At 51.3% G+C, this 12,132-nt stretch overlaps 1 protein-coding gene across 1 annotated transcript in view; it reads right to left on the reverse strand.

Annotated features, from left to right (window-relative positions):
* Positions 1-12,132, reverse strand: part of WHRN (whirlin) — a 55,304-nt gene that overhangs the window by 31,300 nt on the left and 11,872 nt on the right. The window contains 1 exon segment of the mRNA XM_050907873.1: positions 6,258-6,473. Coding sequence (XP_050763830.1) covers positions 6,258-6,473 — 216 coding nt within the window.

Raw genomic sequence — 12,132 nt, forward strand, 5'->3', positions numbered from 1 at the left:
AGGCCAGGCTTTGTAAGGCCATGCCGGGGACTTTGCTGCCACAGCTGCACTGGCAGCTACCTCCAAGTGCGTTTAATATTAGCGCAGCTACAGTGCTGCCTCTGGCTACACAACAGGCACGCGTGGGGCACTGATTTGCAAACAGGTTCTTGTAGGAGGTGTGTGCCAGGGCTGTGAGCATCTCCCACGGCTGAGAGGTGACACTTAAAGCAGAGGAACAGGCAGGCAACAACAGAAGCAGCGCAGGACAGTCTCTAAACCAAGGCCTCTGCCACGGGGCCTGATCCCAAGTCTCAGCCCAGCAGTGCTGCCCAGCTCTTGGCCACGCTGCTGTTGATTCAAATGGCTGCCTCCCCACTGGGCAGTGCTCGACTCAGGCAGCACAATTAGCACTTTTGGGTGCTTTTTCTGCTTGAAGTGCCTGAAATAACGAAGAGGTGGCACTGCTGCCCACCAGCGTGGGGTGAGGTAAGCTGAGGTCTGACCCAAGGGAGATTTTGGGGTAAGTCTGCTGGGACAGTGCTACAGCCTGCCCAAGGCAGAAGGATACCTTTAATCCCCAGGGAACTGGGGGACCAGTGGCTCATGTCACACACTCCAGTCACCACAGGGAACTAACCACATACTCCCGAGTAGCCTGGATATGCTTCTAGCTGTAAACCAAAGCAAACCCCAGCAAGGTCAGAGCAAGCAAACAGTGACAGACGCAGGGAGCTGTATCAGTTCACACTGAAAACGTCATTACAATTTAATAGAAAGAAATCCTTCCTTATCTCTCCTGCATCTCTTATCCTTCATGCTCAAGTAGTCACCATTAGCGTCTCAAACATTCAAGCCATGCAATGTTATCACAGATATTTTTTTCTTTGTTTTTTTATAATAATTACAGCTACTTTTGGATACAGAACTGCCTGAAGGCAAGGAGACGTTCACACTCTCTTCTTTACGTCTGTTTTCTTTCTTCTGCTGCACCAAAAGCTTAAAAGAATAAGCAGCTCCCCTGGCAATAAGCACATTAGAGCAACGATTTAGCTGATGAAATGGCGTTTCTCAGAGAATTAGCAGTCCGACACTTGCAGAGCATTTTGCACAGTTCATCTTCTTCCCAGCTCAGCAGCACCTACGAGTTTCTGCTGGCTGATGGTTTCCAAAGTGCTTTTAATGAAATAAGCTGTTGATCCCAGAAGTACATCAATGACAATTCACAGCACAAGTGGTCCTTGCTGTTGTGAAAAATCCAGAGGACTTAAGCCTGGACAGATCATAAAAATCAAACTGCTCTGAAGCACAAGGTGACCACTGGAAGCAGGTCCCATCTTTCCAGCAAGCAGGCTACAGCCTCTGTTAGGATGGTGCTGGGGGACTGTGACCTGCTGCTGCATCTGTCCTGGAGACAAACAGCTCCAACAGTGTTTCACCAGAGCTTTGCACTAGTGCAAGCCCTTCGTTTCATGCTTATTACTGACCACCATCTCTGGCTACTTCAGCTATGGGGAAGATGGGCACAGGGCTCTGATGAAACACTGGATCCACTGATTACGACTACAGGGAAGGTTGCCCTTACTGCAGGAAACTAATAAAGGCAAAACTTGGGAGATACGGCCATCTCTTCAACCTGCCACAGACAACATAGACATGGAAAGTGTACAGATTTGCAATATCTTGCACCACCACAGCTGCATACATGCCAGCACCTCCTTCATCCCTCTATTCCCTTTAATTCTCACACCCCTTCTTGTGCCTTCTCATGAGATATCATTCGCATTAGGTCAGGTCTACACTGAATAATTGGCCCAGATCTTAGCATTCACCTCCTCCTCATCCACACATAATAGCCTCTGACCCAAGCTTGATGCAAGCTGGATTTTGGCCCAGAACCACTGATGGGAACAGGATGGTGAAAGCAAAGCCAGCGGAGAGCTGACAGTCCACCACTAACTTCCCAAAGCCCCATAATGGCTTCTTCTGCAGCTGACAGCAAAGGAATCCCAGTGTCCACACAAAAATATAATGGAAAGCCAAGGGCAAGGAATGTGCCAGCCCTGGGCCAATAATACTGGCTGCCTCCTGCGCTGAATCCGCACTGCAGCAAAGCTACCCAAGGAGGTCAGACTGACCTGTCAGCCGAAAGCCCAACTACCCTGGCTGCACACCAGCCCATCTGCTCCACATCGCCATCCCACCGTCCGGGTGCCCGCTCCGGGAAGGTACGCAGCCATGCGCCAGATCCCCCCTCCGCCAGACAGATCGGTTACACTATCACACACACGCCAACAGCAGCGGTTTCCATTTCAAGCCTTTTGATAATGAATGCTTCTGCCTACAGATAAGCAAACTTGTTAAACTATGCTACAAACCCATCCTTTCAGGCATACAGAACAGATGCGCTGGAGGAAAAAGTAGCCAGACGGGGATATCTCTATTGCCTGATGAATGTAGGATGCCTCCACCAACCTTGAATTTAACCTTGCAAAAGCTGGAAATACCACCTTAACCACAGCAGCACTGCAAGCGTACTGAACTGTAGCAATGCATTAACAAACTTGCTGGTTTACATCGCTTCAGCCTCCTGCTGTAGGGCTGAAGTCTGATCTCTGCTGTACTTTCCCAAACGGGGCCTGTTTGAAAGCTTTTGCATACGTATTCCAGGACATTCAGATTGATTAGAAATGGAGGGGGGGGCGGGGAAAGGGGCGGAAATAACCAACTAATACCCAGCCTTTCTCTCAGAATATAAAACCATCCAGAAATCAAATAGCCCTCGGGGGTACCTGTCAATTCCAGTTGACTGGACTGAATTAACCAGGCATATGTTGCATTTATTTGCATGATATTTGTGAACAGAATAACCTCCCTTTCAACAGTTAAATATATATCTCTCTACACATACAAATAAAAAGAGAAAAAACTAGAGGCAGACTGTTCCCATGTTCTGGGACACATTTTCAACTCTCGATGGTGCAGAGTAAGTCAGGACAAAGCAACTCAGCTAAATCATGCCCTGAAGCATATGTGCAGACAAATGACACAGGCAGTCACACCAAATAACCCCTCTCAATTCCACCGGCCAGGTCCAGCTCTCCTCACTGCCAGCCAGTCTTTGATCACGGTGGGGCTTGCTTTCACCGTCAGCTGGCACCTCTGGATACAGAAGTGTCTGGGCAGTCTTGGTCATTTAAAAATTGTAGCATCCAGTTATTTTCTTTTGCGGGTCTTACAGATGGGAATTCAGGAGTGGAGGTTATAGCAATATGCACACCAAGCCTTGCACAGCGACACCAATGAGCAGGGCTCTGAGGAGGAGCTGGGCTTAGAGGCAGGCCCAAGGCAGTGCAAGGAGAGGAGGGGTCAAGGCGCTGTTCTGAGCAACCTCGGGTCCCACCAGTGCTAACAGCTACCACTGAAAGCACTTCTGAACCACCAAGCCAGCAGGCTAGGGAGAAAGGTGCATCATGCTTATGGTCAGCAAGGACGGAGGCCCATTAACAGAGCAAGGAGAAGGCCTCCAGGCAGCGCCGAGAGCTGTGCTACAGCAGAGCAGGAGGCACACTGGAGTCTGACGCAAGAAGTCAAGTCTGGAGTAGCCGAGGGAGCCAAGGGCCATCACCAGGCTGCGTGGGGATCCCAGGACTGAAACAACACGCAGTTGATAGCTCCTGTTAGAAACGCGGTACACTGCCAGCGCGGCACAGAGGGGCAGGATGAGAACAGCAGAGTGACCGATGTCACTGCTGACGTGCCATGGAGGAGCAGTGCCAGGAGGCGGCTGAATGCCACGTGTTCTCATGATGCCAGCACTGCCCTCTGCATCAGATCTTTGCACACCCATTTCTGCGAGCTTCAAATATTTCCTGCAACTGTCATTGACTCTTACCAGGTTAATAGAAGGGCCTTCACTCCCCTGCCCTGGGGTCAAAGCACAATTCTCCACTACAAGAAGTCAAAGGGCTGTCTGACTGTGTGAAGCAGCACCAAGGAATGGAAGAACAAGCTTAGATTTTGGAAGAGCCAGGTAGAGTGCGAGGCTCTTCACCACTCCTCACGCCTGGGCAAAAGGTCCTGAAACCAGCAAGCCACGAGCTGGTAGCACCATGAAGACCGGGCATCCCACCCAAGGCTGGCAGATTTTCCCAGTGCTCTGCAAGTGCAGCGCTGCCGCAAAGAGGCATCACAGCAATGGCACCAGAGAAGCACAGCTCAGAAGAAGGGCAGCCACTTCTGTGAGCTAAGGTCCTGCAGCCTGGCTCAGCTCGAATGGTGCCACAGTGGGCGACTTGGAGCTGGGCCCCCCCTCACACCTTGGGAGTGAGTGTATCCAACAGCAGCCAAGCCCCGCACAGATTCTCTTCCAAGTTTAATGTGGCCTTCATTCAACTTGGCTTCATTCCCTTCCAAAGCAGATTAAGGTATGGTACTTAAAGCTCTTTTAACTTGCAAAGTTCAGTTGGATTCATTTTCCTGTGCACCCCCTGGGAGCCAGCCCTGACGAGCTCAGGACCAGGAGCAGCACAGAGGAGGGTGCTTTGGTCTGATGACCGGCCCATGCAGCAGCCGAGCTGTCCAGAGACAGCTAGGGCACCTGTAATCACATCTCCCTAGGGACCGATGGGAAGGGGCTGTCTGGGGCCACATGAGGATGCATACAGCTGCAGGCTTCTAAGCATTTCATGTCAATATACAGCAAGGACTAAAGGAACGATGTGCAGAGAAACACCTCCTACCTACAGCTTCAAAGAGTCACTGCCTGCTGTATCAAGGTGACACTGAGTGGTAGGGGGTGGGGGACACCAGCAAGCCAGCAGCGGCTGCTTTTCTCTTCTTGAAGTAAAAATAATGGGCCCTTCTCCCTTGTGGCCCACATGAATATTTCATCAGAAACTGCCTCATCCTGTATTACATTTTTTTCCCCCCTCTGGCTGAGATGGGAGGCTCCAGCTTACAGATCCCTCCACAGCCTTTCCAGGTGGAGCTGAGGACATTTTGGGCATACAATCAAAGTGCTGGGGACAGCCAGAATGATCTCAGGATAACAGGACAGAAATACGTCGAGGCTCCAAGCAACTCTGTGCCTTTGGGAAGCAAGTGCCCTGCTCACTCATATGACAGTACTTTGATATCCCACAAATGCCGGTGGGGCAACACCATGTCCTGCTTGTACAGAACGAACAGGTTCCCTATCCATCACCACCACCAGAGTGAGCAGAGTCTGCCCCTCCAGCCTATGCCTGACTGCAAGGGCATCTGAGCACTGTTCCTCTGCATCTACAAGTCTCTAGGTCTGTTCGGGCATGGGAAGCATGAGGGCGAAGAAACACGAAATCCACAAGATCAGATATTGCAGCTTGAACGTATCCTCTGCTGGCTTCACTTATAATAAGGCCTATTTCAAAGGAGGGCAGGCTCACCACAGTAAGAGAAGACCACCGGGAATTAGGTGTGCTGATATGCTTTCCTTTCTGTCAAAGGCCTGAGATCCAGGCCCTGCTGGAGTGGCCAGCACTGGCCAGACACCACCAGCTCCCCCGGGTACCATTACGAAAGCCATTCCCTTCCCTCCTCCTTTTTCACTTGCCAGGGCAAGTGCCTTTTTATACAGGCACTGCTCAGGCCCTTCGTGGCTCAGCCCGCCCCTCCCCAAATGGAAAAGGAAAATAATCCGTTTTATTTTATAGCATTTTTGGAAGAGATTTTTTTTTTTTTCCCTTAGACAAAACTGCCAAGAGACCCAAGAAAGCCTCACAGAAACACCTGAGGAAAGATCTGAAACGCAGGAAGAAGGGCAGTAATGCACTCTGAGATCTAGCCCTCCAAATCCATGAGCCCTCCTGAACATAACATCTATGTCAGCCTCTCAATGACCACGTTAGCAGCAGGCCTCCAGCCAAAACCACCACCTGGTCGGGAAAAGCCTTAAAAGCAACTTCTGGTTTGACCGCTGTTCCTGGCAGGACCCTCACTGCCAGACAAGTCTGTATCTGGACAACGCCTTCTCTCCAGCTCAGGTTCCACTTGTGTCAAATGGGAACAAAGCCAATCCACCCTGAACTACAGGACTCCTCAGGGGAGACAGAGGGAAAGCTACAGACCAAGGGAGAAAACCAGGATCCAGTGTATCCCAAAGGAGAGACAGGCTACCCCAATGGAGCCCAGAATCACACAAATTGAAAGTGTAAGGGGAACGAAGAGGGTTGGCACCTACATGGTAACAGGTAACCGCAGACAGGCCCCCAGGGCTGTGGCTGATCGCCTTTGCTCACCTTCTTCTCATCTCCCTCTTGCAGGAGCTGGAGGTGGCTCCTCTTTTCGCTGTCCTTGCGGAGGGAGCTGTTCTGGTGGTGTGGCAGGCCCATCGGCGGGGACACGCTCCGGCCCTGTGGGTCCACCCAGGTGTAGATGTGGTTGGTGACATAGCCCCCTGGGATGCGTCCCACCGAATGTACAGACAGGTTCAGCTTCTTGCAGCCTTTCAGTACCTGGAAGACAAGCCAAGGAGAGGAGGGAGTTAATGCCTACAGAGGGGGAAGGACAATCTGTCTTAGGACTCTAGGGTGACATGGCTTTGCTCTTCCTTGAGGTTGAAAGATCTCAAGCTACTCTGCAACCACCAACTGAATGACTGAGCTACATAAAAAGCTAGTGAAAAAGCTGGGATTTCTCTATTCTCTCCTGAACTGCAACAGTGTTAAGGCAAAGCTGCTGCTGCTGACAGAGAAAAATATGCTCTCCTCATCATCCAGGGAAAGAGCAGAGTGAAGCAGAGTATGGGAGGTAAGGTGGGTAGTGACACGCCAGGAGGAACTCCAGTATGGGCTGAACCTGAGACTGAGCAGTTTCTGCAGCTCTGGAGAGGAGTCAGAGCAGGACAGGGATCAATGCTGGAGGAGAGCAGCACTGCTGGTCCCCACAGCTCGGCCCCAAACTCTGCCATTGGAAAAGCTCCTGATGCCTTCAGGGGACACTGACAACGCTCCCAGAAATTCAGTCTCTGTTGCCATTTCATTACCAGCTGCCTTCCTCAGCACAAGCAGTCAATTAATGAGTACAATAATTATTAGATATATTTAAAACAGCATGCACAGAGATGACCTTGGGACCCAGATAAGGTGATTTGCAGTTGCTCCTCTGCTCCTCCAGCTTCCACTGTGAGAAGCTGACATAGGCTTTATACTAAACTTAAATTAACATATAGGAGTTCTCCTTGGGGACAGCTGTAATGCTGATCCCTTCTGAGACCTCAGGAACATCAACGCTCTGGATCTGCTCTCAGAAAGGAGGTGCTTTGGGTTTGGTTTTTTTTTTCCCCATATATACGTCCTTTTGATGAGCTGCTCCTGCAAGGTCTCCTCTCCCCACTGAGCAGAGAAGCTGACGAGCAAAGCTCGTGACCGGGAAGAACTAACACCGGCAGCTCTTTGGTAAAGAGTAATATCATCAGTAATACTGGGCTGGCTGGATCCCAGCTCTGACCTGGCAACACTCCTGTCCCTCCCTGCCAGAGCCAGAGAGAATCCAGCTCGCCAATTCCCAGTTCAGCATGTCCATCACATACAGCAATTTGGCTGCAAATTTGTCACATGCTCCCAAGGTCATCATATGCCTGGAGAGCTTAAACAAGGATTGCGAAACTAACAGACCTATCAGAACAACTGCACAGCACTTAACATCCTGGGGTGCTCACTAACTCCAGCCCCTGTCCCCTTAGCTCTGCTGGTCCCTCAAACACATTGCAGGCCGGCCATCTCTTCTCTCCCTGCGAGCACGTGGAGCCCAGCCCGGCTGGCAGACAGGCAGAGGTGCTCACCACACTCCAGTCTTGCTGGCATCAGCCCAAGTCTCACTGGGACGATGGAGCTATTTCTGAGCCCGCTGCCCACTCCAGGGTACCACTCTCAAACGGGCACCGTGGCGCAGGGGCCCACCCACGCTTCAGGGCACACTTCAGCTTCCCGACCCAAAGCGCCTTCATAAGCTGCCACGCAGACAGGCTCAGGATGATCTGAACTCCACGGCAACGAGTTGGGGGTGGCAGGGAGGCTTCTCACCTACCCTAGAACTACCAGTGCAGAGTGACCCCTATTAGATGGGGTACAGCCCTCCACAGAAACATTCTCCATTCATTCAAACTAGAGCCATCTCTGTGAAAACCTCTTTTAAGCCTGCATAAAGTCATTTACTTACCTAGGTACCGAGACAGCAAACAGCACTGACAGTCCCATGAGCAAAGTCTCATCTCTGAATGAGGCTGTAACTTCTCATCAAGCACAGGCAAATGATGAGGATAACCAGCGATTTGTCCAAGTGTACAGGACTGTAACAGTCCTCCCTCTGCCATAGAAATGCCACGTGATCCTAACTGATGCTTGCACTCCCACCCTTTTTCCCCTCTAAATGAAAGGGCAGGCTCTCCGTTTGCACTGATCCGGGGCATTCCTCACCTGTATATGTTCATACAATGCCTCAAAGCCAGCTGCTGAATGTCACTGTAATTTAAGGAAGGAGCAAAGAAAAAACTCAGAGCTGAGGCCAGGTCAGGAGCACACACAGGGCCCTCCACGAGCTGCTCTCTCCCCTTTCTCTCCACGTTCACTGCCACCCCGTTCCCATGCAGGTCTCTTCAGGACTGACACAGGGACCCTGCTTCCTCCCTTCCTCAGAGCATACGTCCTGGCAGGGGAGGGGGGACCAAAGATAACCCTCTGGGGTTTCTACCATGCAGGAGAGACACCAGGCGCAGAAGAAGTGACCACGCGCAGGCAGGGCCCCTGGTTCCGCGCTGGGCACCAGGGAGCGTTCACAGCCTGCCCTGAGGACAGAGCAGTGGTGGTTGCTGAAGGCTGGCAGCAGGCAGAGCACTGGCTGCTCCTGTCCTGCCTCAGCTAAATGTCATCCCCTGAAAGAGCAGGAACAGCAGCAGAGCTGGTCTCTGGAGGCACAGTAAAGTTTCCAGGGATGAGAGGCCAGAGATTTACAAGGGACTTTTTATGTCCCCCTGCGGCTCGCTTGACAAGGCCACCAGGAGATGGGATCTCAGTCAACAGGGAGATGTTTTATGCATGAAGGTGACAGCAGAGAGCTGGGAGGCGAGGAGAGCAGCCGTCTGGCTCGAGGCAGCAGGCTGGCCAGGGCTCCCCAGCAGCCTCAGTACAAGAGGAGACACAAGAGGAGGGAGTGAACAGAAGCTGGCAGTGCCCATCAGGACGTTGCTGGTGACAGTCTCTCCCAGCAGAAGGCAGAGCTGCAGCAGGCAGGCTGGTGACACTGTGTAGTCCTTTACACTTTTTCTGAGGCCTCTCAAGTACTCTGTGAGCGAAGCAGTTTCCTGCCCAGCACAGCGTTTCTCCTCCAACTCATCCCCACTGCTAATGCCTGTTGAAGAGCTAGTGCAGGACTGTAATGGTACCCCATCAGAGGCCTTCCCTACACTTAGGAGCCCTTCAGGACACAGCTCTGCTGGCCTCCTAGCCACCTGCACTGGCAGGTGACCTGCATCTTTTGGAGACCTTTGGGGTGATCACAGGTGGGGGAGGACAGCGACACCCACAAAGGACCCACCTTACTGCTGTGAGGCAGAGTGGGACCACCCATGCAGCTCAACGATGGTGAGCCACTGATATCGACCTCAGTAGCTGCGGATTCCAGTTACCTGCCCTTGCGCTAGGTGCCAAACACACTCAAAGGGATGGTACTTGCCTCAAGAAACACAAGTGAGAAAGAGCAAGCAGAAAGGGGAGAAGCAAGGCAGGAAACACCTTGTCCAAGGTGACCCCACAAACCCCTGACAAAGTTGGCGAGAGCCCCTCTTTCTCGGCATGGTGTCACATCTACTCGGTGACACCACTCCTTCGTGTGGCTGAGTCTCCATGCCTCCCACTGCAACTCCGACCTGCGTTCCAGTGCTGCCTTTTACAAGTCAGGCTACACCTCAGCCCCCGTCTGCTCCCACCCTGCCCCACCTGATTCACAGCCTGCAGCAGATGGCCCCTGCCATCACATGCAGCTTCCGTACAGCCGACATCCTCTCCAGTTAAACTCACTCTTCCTCGGCTTTATAACCCATGACACAACGAAGGGCCATGACATGAGCAAACCCTTCGCCCAACTACAAGCTGGCAGAAGAGCTATAAGATATTGGGCATCCCCAAACCACACAGAACTTGCGTGTATATACTGGCATGCAGATGTATATACTGTACACAGATGTGTAACACACCATTACAGGCGCCACTGAGACACACACACACATAGGTGAAAAGCAGTAGTTGTTTAACAGGACACAGCAACACTATGGGACCATTTAAGAGAGTTACAGTTAAACAGCTGATTTTTTTTTTTCCTAGAAGACAATCTCCTACAGCCCTGATTCAACATCGCCTTCAGGCATGTGCTTAAATGAGCAAGCATTTAAACCTCTGCCTAGAACATGCTTAAGCACAGGTCTGAAATTCAGCCAGTGAAGCCCATTTGTAAGCTGAATCTATTCGTAATCTAAGTCTATTTATAAGAATAGATTTTTGACTTGTGACCTTGTATCAATTTGAATAGATTCTTTATTTTTATTAATTTTAGGATAAGCCTAGGTTTGTATCAGCTCAGGGGGTAAATCCTTCTTCAACCATGAGCACAAATAGCCTGAGGAATCCCTGCTTTTAACCTCCACTAGAAGCACATCTACTCCAGTAAGTCAAAGTACAGCTCCTGTCTGAGGAAGAGGCCTAGCACGAGAGCTGGAGGTTGAGGAGCACAAAGCTTGCTCAGCACCCCCCGTGTCCTCCCTCTGGCCGCCACAGTCTTGCCAAAAATCACAGGATGGTCAGCACAAACCACTTCCCCAACGCAGTGACCAAAGTCAGTTTTGTTCAAACATGCGAGCTTCCAGGAAGCTTTTTGTTCACTAGGCAGCCACCAGCTATTTAAACTAAAGCTGTCATGGCTATGAGAGGAGATGAGAAGGGAAGCGGTGTTTTCCCTTGGATAACAGCACCGCACGCGCTCCATAATGAAGCACAGCAGGCACGGGAGCAAGATCTGGCACAGACCTATAAAACCTTCGTACATCCACACACTGAACTAGACTTTAACAAAGCACTTGGCATGCAGAGCTGCAAAGTGATGAGGCATCAGGTGAGCCAAATGGGAGAAGCTTCCATCACACATCCAAATGGAGACAGAAATCACTATCAGCTGCTTTGGTGAGCTCCAAGTGAGCAGAGCTACTATCCATTTCCCTGCACAGGAAGAAATGCTGCACTTGCCCCTCTGGGTTTTTTTTCTGGCTTTATCAAGGCTGGTGCATCTGTTCATCTTCTGGTTTGTACGAGTGCCCCTCCTGGCATCTGGGGAGATGAAGTCTGTTACCCCTTGGGGAAAGAGAGGAAAAATGATGGTCCCAGTGGTATAGAAGAGACCTCTGGAACAGGATCTGGTTGGAGAAGGCCGTTCCCTGGAAGTGGTGCAGTGGTCTTGTGGGGACACGCTGGGTCAGCAGCCCATGGAAAGGGACCATCTCTGCATTGCACAGCCTTTGACTCACCTGTTCCATCGAGGCCTGTTCCCATATGACATGACATACAAAATCAACCCCACACTGACCTGTGGGGCTTAACCCGTCTCCACCTAGCTCCCAGAAGCCTACAAGTCAGCCATTGGGATCCCCAGCACAGCTGCCATGCCAGCAGAGCCAACAGCCTCCACTGGCTTTTTTTCTATTTACCATCCCTGTGCTTTGGCAGGGTGTAGCCTTTAGAGCGGGAGCCAAAAAACCTCCAGCCGTTACAGATCCCGCCACTGACTCCTGCCACAGTAAGTAGCTTCCCATTTTTCAGTGCTTCAGTTTCCCTGTATTGAGGCTGACAAATCACCTGCTTTTGGAAAGAATACTGAGGCAACCCCAACAGCGAGTCCCCTCCAAGCTGCTTCATCTGGATTTTCCTCCCAGGCACAGAAGACAGACCCAGCAAGGCTTTCTCACCAAGCCTGGGACACATAAGACACAGGTGCCCTCAGCTGCTCCTCCCCTGCTCCACCCCATTTCATCCCTTCAGTTCTGCCAATATACATTTCCATCAGGCCCTCGGCAGCTTTCAAAGTCTGGAGGAAACAAGGTTGATTTGACATCCCAAAGAAGTTTGCAGA

This window comes from Gymnogyps californianus, chromosome 18 (genome assembly GCF_018139145.2).
Source record: "Gymnogyps californianus isolate 813 chromosome 18, ASM1813914v2, whole genome shotgun sequence".
NCBI lineage: Eukaryota > Metazoa > Chordata > Aves > Accipitriformes > Cathartidae > Gymnogyps > Gymnogyps californianus.